The 23,423-nt window shown below is 46.2% G+C and overlaps 1 protein-coding gene across 1 annotated transcript in view; it reads right to left on the minus strand.

Moving 5' to 3' along the window:
• Osbpl3 (oxysterol binding protein like 3) overlaps window positions 1–18,074 on the minus strand; it is a 95,466-nt gene extending 77,392 nt beyond the window's left edge. Inside the window, 1 exon segment of the mRNA XM_059257833.1 lies at window positions 17,849–18,074. Within this exon segment, the coding sequence (XP_059113816.1) occupies window positions 17,849–17,941 (93 nt within the window). The 5' untranslated portion in view covers window positions 17,942–18,074.
• Window positions 18,075–23,423: the final 5,349 nt, after the last annotated feature.

Below are 23,423 nucleotides of genomic sequence, written 5' to 3' on the forward strand. Positions count from 1 at the left end.
TCACGCCAATGAACCAGGAAGGGTTTGTTGGTTTTTTCTCCCTGATTAATGACATCTGCTCTCCTCATTTCATCTTCCTCCTAGGTCTGAAAGTATTAGCAGGCTGGAAAAGGTAGACTTGCACCATGAAGAAAGGGCTAGCTCTCCATGGCTCAGGGAGAAGGCACAGAAGCCTTCCCTGGGCTCCATATTCACTCAAATGCTTGCTTCTTCCCAAGTTACCAGTGAGCCATCAGGGGACACCTAAGAATCAACCTCTAGCTCTAAGGCTCTCAGTGGCCTGAGGCTGCTCCCTCGGAGGCTGGGAAGCCTGGGGCACTTGGTGGTTGTTAACAGTGTTGGGAAGAAGTCTCTAGAAGCTTGGCTTCAGGTAACAAGGAGAAATTTCCTGAATCCTTAGCCTTGCACAAGGACAAGATTGTAATGACCTACTTAATGTCACTTGACCAGAAAGGGCTGGGGTATAGCTCAGCTCAGCCAGAAAGTCATCTCAGCGGTAGTCAACTCAATGGTAGCCTCAATGTGCATTACCAGACAACTTACCATTCAATTAACTCATAAGTTGTTGTTGCTTTTTCATTTGGGCCTCAGTGCTTTGATGTTTTCTTCCCAAACTACCACAGAGACCATCTTCCTCAACTCACATACAACTCCAGCAGAGCGGTACATCCGTGGGAGCAACTATGAGAATTCTCCCCTTGTTATCTGTTGCAGGCTCTGGTCAAGAACATAGATTAAACTATCAATGAACTAAATAACACTACGTAGTTGGCTTACAAGAAGGGGTTAAGCTGTAGCCATAGTGTTGGAATTCTGCCGCGCTGCAGCTGCATGACTGTACATGCGCAGTTCAGGAGCTAGACAAGGGGTCTTGCATCTTACGTCATCAGTGTGTGCTGATGATTACATATGCCTTGGTCATGCAATCTATGCCCACCTGCGCCTTAAAGAGCTGTGACTCAGACCCCACCCTCTGTCTGTTCTGTTCTCTCTTCCCCCCACCATCTTTCTTTCTCTCAGCACGTGCTCCTTCCCCAGGCCTGGTTCTCTTTCCCCCACTACCCTTCTTCCTCCTAATAAAGCTCTGATACTGATATTAGGTTTTGTCATGGCCATGTCCTTTCCGAGCGGTAACCAGCACCACTTACCATTCTTACACACAGTTCAAAACATTGCCACCTGAATCACAGAAATACTAAACAGTAGGGGCGTTTGAAGTAATACATAAGTGAATGATATAACATCACCACAAAAGGATTGGAGAGCACAATCATTAGCCTTTTGTCCACAGTAGATATTAATAAAGGCGATGAGAGTCAGGGAAACTGTTTGAGTGATTAATATTATAGTCTATATACAGTGAATTGACGCACACAGATTATCATGTTTAACCCTTGTATACCACTTCAAGATCTTGTTTATTATGATGTTTATTTTTTGAATGTAAAAAATGAAGAGAATTGAATAAATTCTCTGATGTAGTGAAGATGCCAAGTAGTACCCCATGGCACAGCGTATTTTTTTAAATTATTATTCTGCTATCATTTAAAATTTTTTTTCTATACTTTAGATGTGTAAATTCCAATGATGAACAAGGAATAAATCTTAAGGGACAAGGGGACAGGGATGGTGGTGGGTAAATCCTGTAAATGGCCCACCTCTTGAGAAGAAGTTAAGAAGCATTGGGCCTGCTCAGAGCTCCTAGGTCTCTGATCTTACAGGGCAATCAAGTGTGTAAGGAATCAGCCCATGCGTTTAATGCTGCTGATCCTTTGTCCCTCCATGCCTGGAACTCCTGCCTAATCTCCTTCTCAGTGATTTTTTTTATTTCTCCCCAAACTTCTATCTCCCTGAAGAAAGTCCCCTCCTCCTCTGAAGACAGGCACTAATAATAAAACCCAGTTTACACTGCCTGTTTGTCCAGGTCCAAGATGGGTTCCTTGTCTTATTGTAACCTTGCTCAAGACCATCTGTGTCCTCTGTAAATAGCAGCTGAACAAGTCTGAGAAGAGGGGTGTATAGAAAGGGCCCTAGTGCCCACAAGGTGTGTGAACTGCTTTCCAGAGCAGGAAAAAAAAAATCAGATGTGGGCTGGGGAGATGGTTCCATGGATGAAGGTAGTTACTACCAAGCCTGAAAACGTGAATTCGAGCCCTGGAAACTCACATGGTGGAAGTTGTCCTTTGATCTCCCCTCATGTGCCAGGGCAATGTATGTGTGTACGTGTGCATGCATGAACACACACGTATACAAACACACACACACACACACACACACACACACACACACAAACACACACACAGCAATGTAATAAAAATAATCTTGAGATCCCAGTGTTCCAGGCTAAAAGGACTGTGGGGAGCAGCACACGATGCCCTCCACATACTATGCTGATTTGAAGGTAGGGCACATACCTTGAATGGAATGAATACCTGAGACACTGCAGGACAGATTTGGGCCACCACAGAGATCAAGGTCCTGCCATGGCTACCTCTGCTGACTGAGCCCAAACACGCCTGGGTTAATGTCACATCCTGCATGGATCAGACTGAAAGGTCATCTTGAATATGAGAGGAGAGTGAAATATAGCTGGGCTTCTCAAGACTTCTGCTAAAGCTCAAACGAAGCCGGGCTGGCAGTCATCCGGCACTGAATGCAGTCTATTTTACGAACATCTAAGTGCCAAAGATAGAAAACTGCTTTGTGATTAGTAAGGCAGCTAGGCATTTATTCACGCTTGCGAGTGGGCCAAGTTCATTTCCATAGTGCTGAGTGCACCAATTGCAAGCGCTTCCTTCCAGCACAGCTGTGTGCACGCTGCACAGCTCTCAGGCACGGCGCACATGCCCAGTTCTCAGCCACCCGAGCTGTGATGTCAGAAATAGAAATGACTGACACTTCCATTCTTCCTGCAGCTGAGAAGTGTGGGGAGGGAGCTGGCGGGACCGGAGAGTAGGTTGTTCTAATTAATCTGTTATCAGTTCACCAGGTTTTTAAAAATCATAGGGCAATGTCCGGCATTAAATCATGTGGCAGCTAATTACACCCATCATTAACAAGTTTACAGGCATTTGTGATCTTGTAAAGCCTATCAAGAAGGGCTAAAGATCACCAACATCACCTTTCATGATTTTTCCATGGACACATGGAAATACTTGTCAGCAGATTGCCAATTAATAGAACAACCACTTTGATGTCAGACCAAACCTGTGCGTAGACAGTCATCACTGAGAGCCCAAGTTGCCTTCCCTTAAATGCCTTTCTCTCAGCTAAGGTCTTATGAGCACCAACAGGCCAAAGAGCAATAAAAAAATTTTTTTTTAAAGAAAAAAGAAATAGTCAGAGGCAGATTGGTGTGTGAGGTCAAATTAAGTGAAAATCATTTGGAGATCCTGTAGACACACATCTCAGTTCACAGCTAGGGGAGGGGCTGAGCTTTAGTCACTGCTGGATCCCTTCCAGAAGACTATGCTGTCTTTAAAAGCTCCAAGGGCATGGACGCCAGGGAGAAAAACCAGGACTAATGAGTAGGAGTCACAAGACCCTAGAGTTCAGCTCTGCAGGAAGACCATCTGATAAAAAGTCAAAAGCGGCACAGCTACTCTGGATAAGAGCACTCTCAGACCTGGGAGTGCTCCATCAGAGGCTAATGGCCACCAGGCCAAGGAGGACAGAAGGGATGCTAAGTTTGAGAGGGAGGTCAGAATAAATGCACTCTAAGATCTTGTCTAAATCTTGTCAGAAACTCACGCCCTGTGTGTGAGGCGCAGCTTTAGTGACGTCACCTCAGGTACAAACCGGACTTTAGAGTTCAAGATTCAAAAAGGAGATGAGCATGGCTGAGCCCACTTTGATTCTGAAAGCTGTTTGGGGACCATCAGTTACCACATGCCAGCAGGCACTGGGCTTTCTCTCTTAGCAGAGAGATGTGGAGAGCTGGAAGAATAAATACTCAGAGGCTCCAGGCCCCCAAGGATCCCAGGCTTATCACCCGACCAGCTAGAGAACACAAACACCTGTGTACTTCCTGGAAGAATACTACCCACCCCGTCCCTTCAGAAATCACGGGAGACGACCACGGTGGGGAAGACACCAGGGAAGCTGGGAGCTGTCCCACTGCTCCACCTGAGACCACCTTGGGTTTCTAAACAAGGGACACGGAATGCTTATTGCAACTGCATTGACCACAGATGGTTTTATAATTAAAACACCATTTAAAAAAGCTTTGGCACATATGCAGTGACTGTTCCTAGCCTGCGGATGACTCACTTAGCATAATTATGGCTGCAATTACTTCAGCACTTTTTAGGCTCCTCGGATATATTTGGAAGTTATTGATACTGCTAAATATTCCTCTCATAGTATCAAAGCCCTAACAGCTATGAAAACATCCCCTATGGATTTCCTCTTTCCCCACAGTGCTGGTCTGTAAGAGCTGCAGCTAGCTACTATGAATGATGGAGACATCCCTGAACCATTCTGCCCAAAGGTAGCCCACCAGGGGTGGTGGGGGTCCACAGCTCTGAGGATGGGCGTTCTGACAGTAATAAAGGGAATGATGTGTCCTGTGGCAGTTCTGCCATCGAGACACTAGCATCACCCTCATCATACAGAGACAAACCCTGAAGCTCCAAGGTGAACTGCCCAAGACCATTCACTGCTAAGAAGCAGCAGGACACACTTGTGGGCTCCACCTGCAGCTCACACACAGACCCTTGCAGCGCACCATCAACTCTGGACAAGGGCATCCACAAGTGCAGTAGGACCCTTCCAGGTCACCCCTCTCCCTCCCCCACCCCAAACCCACCACACACCCAGCAAGATCGCCCAGCCTTCTTTTATTTGTATTTTTGTCTTCTCTTCTCACTTCCAGGAAAATTGTAACCAATGGCTCTTCCCCAGGCACAGAATAGCTGTTTTGAAATTCAGAGTTTGACAGAGAATGTGACAGTCACCTTTTGAGTTCTTTTGCCTAAGATATGAGGAATCTAAGTGAAAATCAATTATTTGAGGATTACAAAATTGAGGAGCTTCCGGGGACCAGGACACAAACCTTTTGCACCCTTTCTCCAGCTCCTGTCTCAGAATGACTTATTTCTAAGGCAGCAGCCAGCCTGCCACAGGGGAGTCTGGGCTAACTCACCACCCTCACGTGGGATGGAACTCTCCTCCAGAGCCCATGGGAATGGACCCGGGCCCGTGGTAAAAGGGTTGGATGTTTTGGTTCCTTGTACCTTGCAGTGCAGGCAGCATCCTTTGTTTTTTTTTTTTTGTTTTTTTTTTGTTTTTGTTTTTTTTTTTTTTTTTGGTTTTTCAAGACAGGGTTTCTCTGTGTAGCTTTAGAGCCTGTTCTGGAACTCGCTCTGTAGACCAGGCTGGCCTCGAACCCACAGAGATCCACCTAGTAGCATCGTTTTGTATTTTATCTTTGTTACCTTTTGTTTTAAAAACATCTTTTGTGGCATATAGTGCCCTGTGGTGTCTGAGCACTGGAGAAAAAAAAAATGCAAACTCTGTACTCAGATAAAACACCATCATACTCAATGTACTCAGATAAAACATAATATTCAACGTCAATGCTTGCTGTCTCTCAAGAAAACCCATGTCCACGCTAGATACCAGGCTAATGTCCACTCTCCATCTCAGTGTGCTCAAAGAGCTAACGGAAGTATGAAATCAAAACAGAGGCACTCTGGGAAATGTTGCATGTGTGACGTGGAATCACATGAGTTGTAGGCATGCAACACGACAAACCCTTCCGAATACAGAGGTCTCATATTTAGCACCCACACTAGAAATGCCAAGACACACCACCAGGCAGTGAGACTTGGGGAGTTAGTACACATGAAAAATGAAAAGGCATCGCAGATCGAGAATCTATAGGTCCAAATGAGGACCTCACGTGCCACAGCAGGCGAGCTCAGACCAGCACCGTCCCCAAGGCGTGGCTCCCTTGGACTAAAGGCTTCAGCTGGGACTCTAGGCAGAGAGAATTAATTTTCTCAGGTTATCCTGGCAAATGGCTACAAACTTGGTGGATTAAAATGACAACCAATAAATCTCTCTCCATTTTTGATTTTGAGATGAGATCTCGCCATCTGGCCCAGGCTGCCCTCGAACTTATGTTCCTCCCTCTCAGCCTCCTGTGTGCTAGCTAGGATTATAGAAGTGGGCTCTCGCACCCCCTCCCCAACCCCCAACTCTGAAGTTTAAAAATCCCAAGCCCAGTGTAAGGGGAGCCAGGCTCCCTCTGGAGGCTCCAGGGGAGAATCTGTTTGGGGCTGTCCTGGTCTCTGGAGGCTGCATCCTCCCTGCTGTCCCTTGGCTTGTTGCTACAGACCACATCTGCCTCCATCTTCACATTGTGTTCTCTCCCATGTTTCTCCCATGTGGATGTCTTGCTGATTAACTCAGGGCCCATTGGGACAACTCAGAGTGCCCTACCCTTCTCAAGGCATGTACATGAACCACATCCACTAAGGCCCCTTCCCAAACAGTGTCACCGTTTGCAGGTTCTGAGGGTGAAGATGTGGATCTGTCTTTTAGGGGGCCAGTATCCAGCCCACCACACAAGGTAAACGAGACAGTAAGGTAGAAATATGCCAGGACCTTTGACTCAGCGAGGCCTGTGAATGGTACGGGGGGACACCAGGGCTGGACTCAGTGCCAGGGCCAGTGCCCACAGGCATACCGGCTTATTCTGTGTGTCCTCTGGAAGGCAGGGAATGCTCACTACTCCACCACTGTCTAGGTGTCTTCTCTTTGACCCTGTCGTACTTCCTGCACTGTCACTTCCATTAGAATTAGAATCTTTTATTTATTATTTATGTGCGTGCATTTGTGTGTGTGTGTGTGTGTGTGTGTGTGTGTGTGTGTGTGTGTGTATGGGGGGGAGTTGTATAAGTGTGTGTGTCACAGTGTGCACATAGGGGTCAGAGGACAGCTCTCAGGAGTAAATTTCCTCCACCTTGTTGAAGCAAGTTCTCTCTCACTTCTAACACCCTGCATACACTAGGCTAGTTGCCCTTCAAGCTTCTGGATGACTCTCCCGTCTCTGCTTCCACTGCCTGGTAGGACAGCAGGGATTACAGGTGCTGACCACCACATCCAGCTCTTTTACCTGGGTTCCCAGGATTCAGCTCAGGTCGTCAGCCTTGTGTGGCAAATGCTTTTAGCCACCGAGCCACCTTGCCTGCCATCAGCATTTTGGCACCACCAAATTACTGAAGTAGATTTTCTCTTCCCTGAGAAAGAACTACTGGGCCAGCTCAGCTCAAGGTTGTATCTCAAACTTCTCAAGAGTGATCCAGGTGCTACACAGCTGGGAAGACATGCTGGAACATCTGGGTTCCGGTCCTTCCTGCCTGTGACCCACACTATGGCTACTGCCAATCAGAGGGAAATACATTTGTTTTCTTAAGGCACCTCAAGAAGCTTTTATCAAGGCAGTGATTCTAAAACACAGAAAGCTATCTCTGCTGTTTTTTATTTCATTTTTAACATCATGTACGGGTGTCGGCTTGTATGTATGTTTGTCTGCATCATGTGTTCTTGAGAACAGAGGAGGATGTCGGACCCGCTGGCCCTAGAGTTACAGTTGGTTGTGAGCTATCATGTGAGTGCTGGGAACTAAATCCAGATCCTCTGCAAGAGCATCCAGCGCTCTTAACCACTGAGCTGTGTCTTCAGCCCCTACTTGCTGCCTTTTATTCCAGAGCTGCAGATTGGAACAGACAGGTCGGGAACTTTGGAAGAGTTTAGGGTTCAGTTTCTCCTGCTCTTTTGATTAGGTATGGAGCAACAGCCTGTCCTCTGTAGATACCGAGAAGAGCAAGAGCCCCAACAATGGTCACTTTAGCTGATGCTTTATTTAACCCCTTCCTATACAAATGTTTGCTTCTCTACAAGACTCAGTGTGAACATTTCTCGTGCATTAAGTCTTATTTTCTCACCCTTCCTACATCCAAAACATAACATTACAACATAGTTGTGGCTAAAAAGCTGGTAGGAAAAAGAAGTGAAGGGCCCAGAAAATAAGCCTGGAAAATAAAGATAGAAATAGACAGCTGGGTCTCTTTTCTCTGCTGGTCCACATGCTACTTCACTTAGCCATCCTGTCCTGCCCTACACTCACGGAGGTGCTGGCTCAAGGGGGCCTTTTTAAACAATCATTTATACAGGACATGTGGACCTTGAATTGACTTCTGAAGGCTCCTCTAGATCTAAAGGCAGTGGGCCCCTTGGTCACCTGACTCTGGACACAAGAGTTAACATGTCTGAGCCATATTTCCTTTCCACAGCAAAGACAGTTTTAGACCTCAGGAGTTGTTCTGGGATTTCAGAGGATGGTGTGAGGAGACACCAGATGTAGAGCTGCTCCTGGGTGGTCCTAACCTGCAGCATCCCTTGCTGACTCCTCCTATCACTGTGGTCTAGATATAGCTAAGCCTCTACACCGCCAGCCACTACCCCACAGCTCGAAGGACGAGGCAGAGAAGCAGTCACCTGTGGGGCACCTTGAGGGTCCCAGGGACTTCCATGCTTGTAGAGAGTGGCCAGGCACTTCCACACAAGGTCCCACGTAATCAGGCAATTTTCATGACTCAATAAGAAACTTAAGGCACAGAGGGGGTGTGACCTGTCTTAGGCCAGATGTGTTATAAACTGTCCTAGATTTAAGCTCGGGTCCTCTGGCTCCAGAGCTAATGCCTGCTGTCCTTGATATTCTATGACTATTTGCTATTAATATATAGTTTGATCCCCTGTAACCCATGTTGAACTTTTTCATTGTGGGGTTGAACTTTAAGAAGTGATAAAGCTGAGGCAGGAGTTAGCTCTCCCTAGGCAGTAACATGGAAAAGGCTCCCGGGAAAACAACAAGATGGACACATCAATGTGAGAACAAAGGAAGAATATTTCAATTATCAGCCAGTGAAGGTCAGAGATGAGCAACATCTGAAAAGCTGGTGACTAACCATGCTGGCCAGGGCTTGCAGGCATTAGATGAGCCAAGGTCAGCAGCTAACAAAGAAGAAGTCAAAGACAGACAGGTGGGGGCTTTAACGTGAGACCACCACTATAACCGGGCGAGCAACATGTGAGCAGTGCACGGTCCTCTCCCTGGTTACACCAGAGGAATATACTCAGAGTGTTGTGGGGCCCCATGGCTTGGCCCATGATAGGCTCAGAGCATTACCCAATCCCAATAGAAATGACCTCAGTTTTCTGCTTAAGTCTTACAAAAAGCCCCTAGGCTAGCTCAGTGCATGTCTGATTTGTTTTCTACTGGGACACCTCCCACTCTCGGGAGTCTCTCTCCATTTCTGCCACCTCCCCCCGCCCCACACTTTTCTTTAATGAAGCTTGCTTTCATTTGCTCACAGCTTCATGGTACCTTGGTCTTTAACCTTCATCAGCATGAAATCCTGAGCTTGGAGCTACTGCCTCAAACCGACCCCACGGTGGCCACTGATTGCCCAGCACCTAAGGCCTTGAGTCACACACATCAGGACCCAGAAAGGTCCCATTGCTCTCAAAGACCTGCATGAAGCCATTGAAAGGGGACAGCTGCCTTTCTTTCTGGAGTGACTTCTTGATAAGTCACCCAAAGCATGCTGTTAGGAAGGCTGTTAGAGGCTGCCCCCAGGCTTTGTCTCTCGCACTTTCTGCCATGAGTTCAATCGGCACAATATCATCAGGATACACGCCAGCATCCTGCTCGCCTTGGGACTTCCCTGACTCCAGAGCGAAATAAACTATTCTTTATTCTTTAGAAACCATCAGTCTCAGATAATCCCGTTATAACAATAGGAAAGGAACCAAGACGCCACCAGAAGACGGACAATGTGACAGTGACAGGAGGGTCCCACGGTCACACCTCCTCAATGTCTTGTAGTGCTGATGTAGTTCACACTTTCAAAAGGAACCTGATCAAATTCAGCGCCTCTAAAGAAAATAAAATCAATGGACTGAGCAAATTTTCCTCCTCTTCTTCCTCTCTTTTCTCTTCCTCCTCCTTGACAGAGTATAGGACTCTGCCCAACCTGGCAACAAGTCTCCCAAGTGCTGTGATTATAGGTATGCACCACCACCTGGCTTGAATCTCAGGAAGTTGGAAACTCAACTGAAAATATCAACACCTGAACATTGTACTTGAATTCACCACACAAAACTTGGCAAATTCTCCCCCAGCCAACCTACCTATCCTATAGATTCTGACACTGAACCCAGGTTGGTTGTGATTTCTGAAGTGTAGCAGAATCTAATAGCCTACATAAATTAACTTGTGGTGAGCCACAAGAATATGATATATAATATATAAGCTATACCTTGACCAACCAAGGGTCCTTCAAGTGGGAAGCCATTTATCATGGAATATTTGGTGTTATTCAGCTTTTAATATTCAGCTACTCCTCGTTATGAACTGCTTGTGCTCATAATTTCCATAGAACATGTATGTGCAAGGATTCCGCTCGGGCCAATACTTGGATAAGGTCACATAGGCAGGGTCTTCTGCCTCTGAGCTCCCAGCTCCCTTAATAGCATTTGAATTGGGTATCTGTCTTTTGCAAATTTCCCCTTTAGCTAGGGTCAGCCCCAAACAAAGCATTGAAGGACTAATGGTACAGAATTGCAGGGACCATCCTTTGCCTTCAGGTCTAATAGTATTCCAGAGCAATTGACTGAGAACAAAGGAGGTTTTTGCATATCCAGGTGGAGTGAAAGGTGGAACAGAAGCCCTGAGAGACAGGAGTAAGGAGCTAGGAAGGAGAGATGGAGGACAAAGGAACAGAGGACAAAGATGAGGTCAAAAGCATAGGAGATTACTAAAACTATGGGGACAGGAACAATAGGCACAGAGAGGAACTGAATGTGAGGACAGAGCTGAAGCTGTATAGATAGAATTTTGTTGTAGAGGAATAAAGTAAATGGACAAAGAGCTCAGTGTATCTAGATTCATTCCCCTGCCGTTGGTAGAGTCTCTTCTGGGCCCCCGGGAAGAATATTATTAAGGCTGGTCCATTAATAATATTCGAGATTAACTCTCATCAGGTGACCTCGAGGGAGCTCAAATACCACCAAAGATTAGCCCAGGGATAACAGGGTGACAAGAGCAAGCCGAGTCACCGTGGGGAGACTCATCCAGAAATAGATCTCTCTTTCAAGTCCCAGGCTGAGGCGGGTGCAGTGCTTGTGAACTGTTTTAGCAGAACTTACTTTCTCATTTCTGATTTTCATGCCAAATGCTAACAACTCATTAAAGAATGGAGGCTGTGCCCTCTTTCCACCAAGGGCTTTGCATCCGCTGGTTTCTTATCTGTAACACTTGTTTGGCTCCAGTGTCCTTCCATAGCTTTACATCTCCAGCTCAAGCACGTTCCATAGCAGCTTCTCAATAGAAGTGGTTGAAGCAAAGCAAAACCTGGCTATACGGCTCTTCTAATAAAGACAAGCCACGCCCATTCATTTTGTCTAGGCCCGCCTGGCTTCTAAAATGCAATATTTTGAAATTCCTAGGCAAGAATGGAAGGGGGCAGTGGGAAAAAGACAAAGGGAAATTGGAATTGCTCATATTTTATAAATTTAAAAATAGCAATTCTCTCTCCTACTTACATATCCCTTTGCCTACTTCATGAATCCACAGAGCAGTCTGCATAGGAATCTTTCCACCCAGCAACTGCATGCTTATTCATTCATTAACTTAATCCACATTCACTGAATGTCCCTCATGAGCCAGCCCAGGCACTTCCATGTACTATTTCACTTAGTTCTCCTTTTCTCCTTCAAGAAAGCAAGTACATTTAACACTGATACATGAACAGGGCAGTATCTACACAAAATGAGAGACACATGGATGGGGAATCTACATGGAAGTGAGGTACACATGGATGGGGAATCTACATGGAAGTGAGACACATGGATGGGGAATCTACATGGAAGTGAGATACATGAATGGGGATCTACACGGAAGTGAGATACATGGATGGGAATCTACATGGAAGTGAGATACATGGATGGGAATCTACATGGAAGTGAGACACATGGATGGGGATCTACACGAAAGTCCATGGCTCTCTGACATTTTTACACATTCAAGTCTGTTATAGAAAGAACAAGCTCAAGTCAATTCAAGAATCAAAGATTGGCAAATTCAGCTGAAGGAACAGAAAGCAAGTCCAGAGACTCTGAGCACCAGTTGGCTGTGTCAGATGAAAATTTTAAAGGATTCGGAAAGGCTAAGTCTCATGAACAAGAGCGCGTTTTATTTTCTATTTTAAAAACTTGTGGCCGGGTGGTGGTGGCACACGCCTTTAATCCCAGCACTCGAGAGGCAGAGGCAGGCGGATTTCTGTGAGTTCGAGGCCAGCCTGGGCTACCAAGTGAGTCCCAGGAAAGGCGCAAAGCTACACAGAGAAACCCTGTCTCGAAAAACCCAAAAAAAAAACAACAAAAAACAAAAAAAAAACTTGTGTGTATGATGTATGTGAGTGTGGTAGGTATGTATGCGATGTGTAGTGTGCATGAAGTGTGCAAAATGTGTGGCATGTATGTGTAATGTGTGTGCTTATGCACCTGTGTAAGCTGGAGTTTAAATTCAAGCTCTTAGTGTCCTCTTCCTGCTGCCACCCAGACTCCAAGCAGAGTAGTAATGTGTAAAGCAAAAACATCTAGGCTGTCTTATATTCATGTAGTAAAAAGGAAGTCTCCAAAGAAAATGTAGCATGTATACACATTTACTCCATTTAGTATGCGTGCACACACACACACACACACACACACACACACGTGCACATATGTGACACATTTTCTCATAAAGACATAACAATGCATTTTTTTTTTTGGAAAGAAGTATTATTCTGCTTTAAAAAGGATGGACTCTTCATCTGTGACAACGTGGAAGAAGCTGGGGGACACTACACTGGGCACCGAGAGCACACTGGGCGTCTTCTTACCTAACGTGTCATCTAGAACTCTCCAAAGCAGAAGGTAGGATTACGGTGCAACACACTAGCAGATTAGAGAACACGGGGTTGTAGGTTCAAAGCTCCAGTTATGCAGGGGAAAGAAAACCTGAAGACCTAAGGAGCAACATGGGAAGAAGAGGTGAGAAAATCGCACTGTCCACCCCTGGGTTCTGTCCTCCATGGAGTCACCAAACTACAGACTGAAAATATTCAAAGAGAGATTGTACCCAAACATGTAGACTCTCCCTCCTGTCATCATTCCCCGAATGTTCACAGGTGTGCAGTTGAGGCCAGAGGACAATGTTCACAGGTGTGAGGTGAGGCCAGAGGACAGTGTTCACAGGTGTGAGGTGAGGCCAGAGGACAGTGTTCACATGTGTGAGGTGAGGCCAGAGGACAGTGTTCACATGTGTGCAGATGAGGCCAGAGGACAATTTCAGATGTTGTACTTCAGGAGTTGAACACCTTATTTTTGAGACAGGGTCTCTGATGAGCTTGGAGCTCACTCACTAGTAGAGGCTGGCCAGGGAACCCCAGAGATCTGTCTGTCTCTACTTCCCCAGAGCTGGTTTCATAAGTGTCTGTCTCCACACCCAGCTTTTCGTGGATTCTGGGAATTAAACCCACATGCTTGAACACTCTACAATGAGCATCTCCCCAGGCCAGGAGAACAGACCCTAAATGCTCTTGTTATCCACACTCCACACATAACAAAGTAGGATGATTGGTACATTTGTTATCTGGCCTGTGTGTATCATTCATGCCACATGCAAATATCAAAACAGCACAGTATAAACTATAAATATATATGATTTTCAGTTGTTAGTTATTCTCAATAAAGCTACAGGTATGGGGGAGATTTAAAAGTTTGAAAATCTCCATGGATCTGAAACAAAGTAAAAAGGTAAAACATACTATGTGCAAAGGTGTTTGTTGGCTTACTTCTGTGAGCTAAGGGAGCTGAACCTTCCCCACCGGAGCCAGGCCCACAGCTGCAAATCAAGATGACTCAGAGGGAAGTCCTCCCAACACAGCCAAAGGAAGTTTTGCCATCTGCTCATCCAGGGAGGTGGAAGGAGGCAGCGGAACCTGGGCCAGGTTACCTGCTGGTCTTATGGGGATCTGGGACATTCCATTCTCACCATGGAAAAGGAGTCCCAATGCAACGTGACACTTGCCCTGGATCAGAGTCCCCAGGAGCGGAAGTAAGCAAGAGCACATCCCACACCAAGGCAGGTGACTTAGATCTCACAGGAGACACACAAGACGAGGCTCTATCCACAGTCCAGAGCATACAAGGAAAACTAGCACTACAGATAAGCCAGTGACGTCAACAGGGGGTGAACCCATTCCAGATAAAGAGAAAGCACAGTGCAACCTGACAGGGCTTCAAAGTGGCACCCTCAATGCAAGGAGGTAACCGTTCACGTCTTCACCAGTTAGCGTTTTAACATTCCTCCAGTCCAGCCTGTGACTGTGGAAATCTTGCCATTTTAAGCATCTAACTTGTACTTCCTGTGATGAGGCTGGAAATGCACTGTGTGCTTTATTTAGCAACTGACAGATGCAATGGGAACAGCTGAGTCCCCAAAGGGCCGGCAAGGGAGAGCGAGCTTCCAAGGCTCCTGAGACCCAAGCAGTGTCCCGGCCAGTGTGTGAGACAGATGAAGATGGATGGGTGGGAAAGCCGTGCCATCCTGGTCAGAACACTTTCCTTTGTCTGAAAGTGGGACAGTGGGGAGACTCAAAACACGGTGGTCCCCGCAAATTAAACAGGTTTTATAACTAAATTCAGAAGAGATGTAAAATAAATACATTAAATTCTCTACTTTCTCTGTCATAGAGGAAATACAAACGTTTGAGCCAATAAGGTGTTCTGGTTTGCTTTCTTTTGCTGTGATCAACACCAACAGGAACTTGGGAAGGCAAAGGTTTATTGGACTTACGTATCCTGGTCAGTCCATTCCCAAAGGAAGTCAGGGCGGGAATCCAGGGAAGGCTCCTAGGGGACGCTGTTCACTGGCCCACTCCCCATGGCTTGATCAGCTTGCTTTTTCTTATCCCATCCAGGAGCACCCATGCAGGGGTGGCACCGCCCACCATGGGCGGGTCCCCCCTACATCAACCGGCAACAAGTCCATGCCCCACAGACCTACCTACAGGTCACTCTGACAGAGGCAATTCTGCAATTGAGGGTCCCTCCTCTCAGGTGACTCTAGTTTGTGTCAAGTTGACAAAAACCTGACCAGCACAAATGGCAACGGTGTGTGCTGAGCATGCAAGTTCAAGTAGAAGGTCTTAAATATAAAAGATGGCCGTGTGCTGAATGGTCAAGGAAAGCTGAAGCAGGGGGTAGGATCCTCTTGCTGTTTTTATGGAAACTGGGAAGGAAAAGAGCATTGTGAAAACCAAACCAACCAATCTCAATGAACACGCTAGAAAGAGTTCCCGTAGCGAGGATGGAAAAGCCACAGCTCCTCTGGGGCTGTCACGCTTGCTGCTTCACCGGACCCACCCTCCCTGTGGTGCAAAGGAGGACAGAATAAGACACGCTGCGTGGAGTAAGTTGCCAGGGTGGAAGGGCAAACCACACTCTTCTCCAGTCCTGAGTGCTGGGTGAAGCCAGCCAAGTGGGCAGGCCTGGTCACTGCCAGGAGAGCAGATCTCCAGGGACCCATGGTGCATTAGCATCAGCCAGCAACAAATTTAATCTTTAAAAAAAAAAAAAAAAAAATCCCAGAGGCAGGGGAGTTATGTCAGTGGGTAAAAGTGCCTGTCACTTTTAGTTTTAGATTGCTTTCTTTATTGTGATAAAAACCACAACCAAAAGCAACTTGGGGAGAAAAGGCTTTATTTGGCTTACACCGCCTGATTACAGTCCATCACTGGGGGAAGCCAAGGCAAGAACTCAAGCTGGGCCGGAGCCTGGAGGCGGGAACTGAAGCAGAAACTATGGAGGAGTGCTGCTTATTGGCTTGCTCCCTGTGGCTTGCTAGATTTGTTTTCTTAAACAACCGAGGGGTAACTGCCTAGGGGTGCCCACAGTGGGCAGTACCTACAGCAATCATTAATCAGGAAAATGCCCCCACAGACCTGCCTACAGGTCAATCCATCGGAGCATTTTTCCCAGCGGAGGCTCCACCTTCTCAGATGACCTGAGTGTATGTCAGGTTGGCAGAAACAACAACAAACAGACACCTAGCCAACACACCACACCACACAACACAGCACAACACATCACACACCACACATGAGGACCTGAGTTCTTCACTACAGACGCATCATAGCACAAGCGTCTGAAATGTCAACATTCTTACAAGACGAGAAGCAGGGAAAGGAGAGTCCCTGGAGGTTTATGGGCCACTGGCCTGGTGTAAGCCTCGGAAAAACAATGAAGAGACCGTCTCCAATAAGGCAGAAGGTGAGAATCTACAACTGAGATTGTCCTCCAACCTCCACGTGGACGTCACGGCATAGGTGCAGCCATACTCACAGACACAAACATGCGAGCCCACGCACACGCACGCACGCACGCACGCACGCGCACACAGGCATGCACCAGAGATAAATACTTAAAACATAAAACAAAAAAACACACTCTTTCTTAACTCTCAAGAGATCTTAAAGGGCTTCCTACACGTCAAGGTCACGGCAAACTTTAATTTGCTGAGAATCATGGACTTGTGGGTGGCAAGCTCCCTGACTGAGACCAATGTTCAAGCTAAGAGACACTTAGTTGAGTCACCATTGTACAGTGTTCCCAGGGTGGGCCACTGCTTAATTGCTGCTTCCAAATCGGACAAAGGCAAATTCTTAGGCCACAGCTTCCCACAGGGCAAAGGCGATGCCCACAGAGCCAGTAAATACTGAATAGCTCAAAGTCCTTCTGGGTTGAAAAATCCAGCTTTCTTGCATTATCCCCTACCCACACCCTCCCAATATGGTGAAGCAGGATGGACTGCAGTGATTAATATGCCCTTATTGCCATGATTGGACACCAGCAGTTCTGCCAACAAAGCCGTATTTTCCTTTCCTTGGCAAGGAAACCAAGAAGTGACCAGTGACCACGGCCAGTTATTTAGGAGTTAATCCTGCCCATGTTACTGTTTCCTTCCGTCACTATTTCCCGTTTACCAGCTTCCCTCATCCCATTATAAAGGAAAGCCGGAGAGGCCTTGGCTCCTCACAGGCAATCTGGAGGTACACGCTCTCCTCAAAAGTTTGGTGACAAGAAGGAAGTGGGGAGTGGATATTTAATTACTGAATACGTAATTGCTGCTTATTTTGGTTAATGGGGTATAAGGAAAGGTGGGAGGGGCCTGAGAGATGGCTCAGCAGTTAAGAGCACTTGTCACACTGAGGACCTGGGTTCAGTTCCTGCACCCACAACGGCCACTGACAACCAGCTATAGCAACTGCAGTTCCAGGGGAACCGATGCCATCTTCCGGCCTCCGAGTACACTACACACGTGGTGCACAGACACATGCAGGCAAAACACCTATCCACATAAAATAAAAATAAATAAATCTCTAAAAAAGAAAAGGCGGGCCCTGGAGCAAAAGAGGTGGAGCTTTAGTGTGGCATCTGGTCCTCTCTGGGGCAGGTAACCTGGTCCGTACGATTCCGCTTCCCGGTAGGGAAAATGGGACTGTTAGAACCTGTTGGTAGTCAGTTGCAAAGGCTAACTAAAACAATACCAAGAGCCAAATGCAGTTCTCCGTACTCAAAGGAACAGGAATCGATTCTCTTCATGTAGCCAGGTATGAAAACAAGTGCTTGCTCTTAAACTGGAGCTGGAGTCTCCTAAGTGAGCACACTTCTTTACCTGCAAATCCTTGTGATTCGATTTGCATTTTAAGAGTGACAGGAGGTCAAGGGTTACCTGCCGGCTCCCTTGCTTGGAGGAACAGCTGCTTGTGCTTCTTGAAGGTGAAACCAATTTTTGGGACACGCCCAGGTTCTTCTCATCACTCATTATGAAGAGCTGGTCACTTGGGCTCAGTGTAGTCAAAATGCCATGAGAAGATGGTGGAGCCGAGAGGGTGGAGTCCACACAGGCAGGTGTCAGCTCTTATCCAATGTGTCTAAAAACCATTCTGGATGTCTCTGTGAAATCCCTAAAACCAAGAGGAAAGTACTTAGAGAGGCTGGAGAATTACACAGGTCAGATATCACCTCTGCTCAGCTACACAGTGGCAAAGCCACAGCACACATTACAGACTCCAGTGGTCAAAAGACCCTCTGCACCTCCACCCATAGGGGTGTATATATAGTTTTTCATATAGCTTTGAAATGTGACAGGTTTAAGAACATTAATATGGTAATGTGAATGCAGATACATACAAAACCAGTACTACAAAGCATTCTCAAACCACGGTGAGGCGCTATTTCACATCACTATGACAACTATAACAACAACAACAATAATAATAAGTAACCAGCCTTGGGAAAGATGTGGAGGAATTAGAACCTATTGTTGATGTGAACATAAAATGTACAACATGGCAGAAGAGTTCGGCAGTTTCTCAAAAAATGTAAGCACAGAATTATCACACAATATACAATTTTACTTCTAAAAGAATTGAAAATCGGTGTTCAAAGGAAAAGTTACAAACTATTGCGTATATCAGCAGTATTAATAACAGCCAAAGGTGGAAGCGCCCTACACTGATGAATGTATAGACTAAATGTAATAAAACCAGTAAGAGATTATCATCCAGACATCGAACAGAACGAAGGATTTACATAACACAGAGGAACCATGCAGACACCATGCTAAGTGAAAGAAGCTGAACAGAAAAGACCACTGTTATAACAGTCTGTGAATATGAATCTACAGAGTCAGCAAACAGGCCACTTCATGGCTGCCAGGGGCTGGAGTCAGGGAGGGAATGGATGTGACTGATCAATGGTTATGGGTCCCTTCAGGGGTCATGAAAATGTTCTGGAAGTAGACAATAGCAATGGTTGTATGACACTGTAAAACTTATGTCACTGAAATGGGACAGTTGAAATTGTTGAAAAGATGAGGTCAATGTAATGTGAATGATATTCTTTTGTTTCGGGGGTTTTTTTTGTTGCCTTTTTTTTTTTTTTTTTTTTGAGAAAGGCAGTGGATTTCTTATCCCAAGGGATTTCAATTATTTATTTATTTTGGTTTTTTTGAGACATGGTTTCTCCATGTAGCCTTGGCTGTCCTATAACTCTGTAGACCAGGCTGGCCTCAAACTCAAGAGATCCACTTGCCTCTTCCTCCTGAGTGTGCCCTAGTGGCCAGGTGGAGCCGTAAGAGCTATTACACCATCTCTGATGCATTGGACTCATGGTGTTTGCCACCATGACCCAGTTTAAAATACATGCTTCTTTGTTTCTTATTTATCTATTTTGGTTTTTTTTTTTTTGAGACAGGGTTTTTCTGTGCAGCCCTGACTGTCCTGGAATTTTCACTTGTAGACCAGGCTGGTCCCAAAGGATGTTTTTAAATTCCTTCTAAAGACATCTGTAATGCAATGTAACAAAAACTGGAGGGGAGAGAGACTACAGAATTTCCCACATCTAGGAGCATACTAGTAATTAAAACAGTGAATGGTGGATAGGGTACATGCTACTCACTGCCAAATGCTATAACAAGGATTCCCACAAGTACCGTCTCAGTCTTCAACGGTCTGACGGAAGGGTATTATCTCTATTTTACAGAGAAGACCACAGAGCCTCTGGTAAGTTAGGAGGTCACTAGCCGTATCCCACAGATAGCCTTTAAACACGGAGCTGGAAATAGGTGTGCTCTAGTGGCCAGGTGGAGCCGTAAGAGCTATTACACCATCTCTGATGCATTGGACTCATGCACGGCAAAGTACCGAGGGTCAGGGAAAGTACTGACCATGGCCTAGACGGGCACCCCCACTTCCAAGTAGCTATTGAGGCTGCCAGCTGCCACCAGTTACAGGCAGCTATAGGGAGTCTTACAGTGAGGGAGAACCCCTCAGACTTCATAGAGAAGTCCCAGGAAGCATCATCTTCATCTGAAGCCTTGGGTTAAGGGCAATGGATGTGCTTGGTTTAGGCTACAGAAGGCCAGGACCTTTCTAAACACACTGAGTTCAACTAAATTCTACAACTTCCCCACACATGTTGACAGTGAAGTATATTTTATTCAGTCCATCCAGTTGGAGTGTTCACATAGTCCAATTTAAAAAAATTTAAAAAAAGGCTACTGTATTACTGTCCAGGAACCAACTAGCCAGGATATCAAATGGGATTGATTATTAAATACTCAAACCTTGTAATGTCTTTCTGGCACTTTGCTCTCTAAACATGATTACATTAAAGCCATAAGCTAAAATCAAAACCACACAGTGAGATATCTAAATCTTGGAAAATAAATTAAGGGACTTACAGCCATAGAAGTCAGGTCCCATGTGTGGTGGTTTGAATGAGACACCCCGCCCCCACCCCAGGTTCATGTATTTGAACACTTGGTCTCTGGTTGGTGGCACTGGTTTTGGAAGTTTTAGGAAGTGTGGCCTGATTGAGGGAAGTATGTCACTGGAGGTGGGCTTTGAGAGCTTAAGGCCTCTCGCTCCTTGCTGTTCACTCTCTCTGCTTTGTGCTTGGGGTTCAAGATCCCAGCCCTTAGCTTCCGGTCCCTTTGGCCACACCCACTCCACCACCATGGACTCATCCCTCTGGAACCATAAGCCCCAAAGCTCTCCACCTCTAAGTTACCTTTGTCGCTTGGTTTAACCACGGCAACGGGAAAGGAACTAACGCACCATGTACACTAGCACGCTCTCCGTCTCTGACAGCATTACAAGTGGTTCCAACAGTGAACAAGCCTGAAAGTGAGCCCTGTCTCTTCACAAAGTCAGCTCTACTTACAGGGCATGACGAAGGACAGCTGAATTAGGAGCAAATTAAACTAGCTAAAAAGTGCCAAGAGAAGCCGTAAAGACATAGTTTGTTTAGTTAACAGTGTTGCCTGTTGTCTAAGAAAGGGGGAAAACGAACCCAATGGTATCCTCGATAACTGTGTGTGTGTGTGTGTGTGTGTACAGTCATCACCATGGCAACATGTTCACAGTGGACTAGGAATACTAACAAAGGATTTCTGTCTGTGTGTGTCAGGTTTTGTTTTCCTAAGCCTAAGGTTCTGATAAAGGAGAATATGGGAGGAGAGGTATGTGTGAAGTATGAAGGAGGGAGAATGCCCTGGGCAATAAAATGAGTCATGGGAATCATGAAACCTTCCCAAATGAGAAGTCCAGACCCCGACTCGGGCAACTGATGAAAGGCTCACCTTTATCTCCCGACTTTGGCAATCTCACTTTGGAGGGAATATTAAGTAGGCCAAGGCTCTTAGTGGGCTAAAACCGATACTCACTGAGTTGGCACTTAGGGTGAAGGCCTCTGCCAGCACCACAGCCCTCTCTCTTGCTCTGTTTCCTCCCATTACTAAAGCAGCCTGAGAGGATGAGGCAGGAAAACACCATTCTGTTCCCCAGGATCTTGCTGCCCTCTAAGTGACAAATGAAGCTCATTCTAGGAAGAGGATGGGTTTAACTCTCAGAGAAAAGAACAAAGGAGCAGCGCCCCAAGTCTAAGATCCCAGGCAGCCCTGGCGGTCGGTCACTCTACAGGGACAAGCAGCACATCCACTCTCAGGGACTCTGCAAGGCTAAGTGAGGACTATCGGAGAGGAGGATTCCTGCACCTACTCCCAGGAACTCCGAAGGGATGGGATGGGCCCACTGTAGGAAAGGGTTGGCTCAACTGAGAACATCTCTACTTCAAGCTGTTGCCTTGACTATATTGACCTAGGAATGTCGTGATGATAAATTCCCAGGAAGCATGTGGGCAGGAGCCTGAGTTGATATCCCAGAGATCTCTAGGATGCCGAGAGGAGGACAGACCCACGAAAGACCTTCAGGTGCTCGCCCCTCACCCATATGGAGTCTCCATATTCAGAGTGAAAGCCAGACGCACCCAGCCAACACAAAGAACTTTACCAGGTCTCAGAGCTGGGCTGGGGCCTTTCTCACTACTGTTTGGCTTCTTTAAAAAGGTGTCAGGTTAACCTGATGAAAAAGAGCTCTAGCTACAAGTCCAGTGGGCATATTTAGGCAAACATATGCCATTTGGGGGCTTGTACTAGGGAAAAGAGGATAGAGTCCAATCAAAAAATGGGGAAGAGGCCTGGAGAGATGGCTCATCAGTCAAGAGCATGCATTGCTCTTGCAGAGGTCCTGGGTTTAATTCCCACAGGGTGTCTCATAACCACGGTAACTCCAGTTCCAGAGGCTCACACAGCCTCTTCTGACTTCAATATAGGGGCACTAGACACACACGTGATGCACAGCCATACATTTAGGCAAAATGCTCATACACATAAAATAACTAAGTCTTCTGAAAAATATTTTTCAATGGGTAATAATAAAGACCAATGCATTTACAAGACGATCCTGAGAAACATCTTTTAAAACTTCACATGAAAAAGGAGATACTGTTTGGGAAAGAGTGGAGGGAGGCATGCAGACCACAACACACCTTGGAAGGAGCCAACCTCGTTTGAACTGGTGCTCTCCTACTTCAGAATGTACCTTTAAAAGGACTTCTTTGTTTCTGGTGGAGCATTTTTCCCATGCAAAACAGGAAATAGCACTATCCCCCTCTCAGGATGCCATAAGAAGAAAATGAGAAAATGAGGCTAAGGCATCTGGAGGTTTGGACAGAACAGACAGAGCTGAGTCCCATCCCTTCCTCCCCTGGCTTCTGCAGCCCAAGACCTCTATGCCTCTTTCAACCCAAAGCAATAAGGATTGTAAAGAAATTCAACAGTTATCATTTCAACAAACCACACATAATTGAGGATGTACTGTTTGTAAACCATTAAAGCAATGTGCTTCCTCTGGAAGAAGATAAACAGAGAAGGGGAAAGTCACACATTTCATCACCACTGGCTGTCCCCTAAAGCAGGATAAGGTGGGGCAGATGGCTCCGTCTATAATGGACTTGCTATGTAAGAAGGAGGACCTGAGTTCAGATCCCCAGCACCCACACAGAGGCTGGGAGAGGTGGTACAGACCTGTAATCCCAGCACTGAGTAGATGGAGACAGGTGGGTCCCTAGGGCTTGTTAGGCAGCCAGTCTAGCTGAACTGGCTAGCTACAGATTTGGTGAGAGGTCTTGTTTCAAAAAATAATATGGGGAGTGACTGGGAAGGCACCTGACCTCAACCTCTGGCCTCTACATGTACACATGCACATGCACATGCCCACACACGCCCACACACGCCCACACATATACTCCAGGTTAATGAGAGATGGGAAAGCATGGCATATAACTCTGCTACTTGCTCAGCTATCAGGGCTGGGGTCTGCACTCAGACACTTGGCCAGGTTTGGCTTGACAAACAGGTTTTCCTTGCACAGCTGGAAATAACTCTCAAAAAGACCAGAAGG

Source organism: Peromyscus eremicus, chromosome 3 (assembly GCF_949786415.1).
Source record: "Peromyscus eremicus chromosome 3, PerEre_H2_v1, whole genome shotgun sequence".
Taxonomy (NCBI): Eukaryota; Metazoa; Chordata; class Mammalia; order Rodentia; family Cricetidae; genus Peromyscus; species Peromyscus eremicus.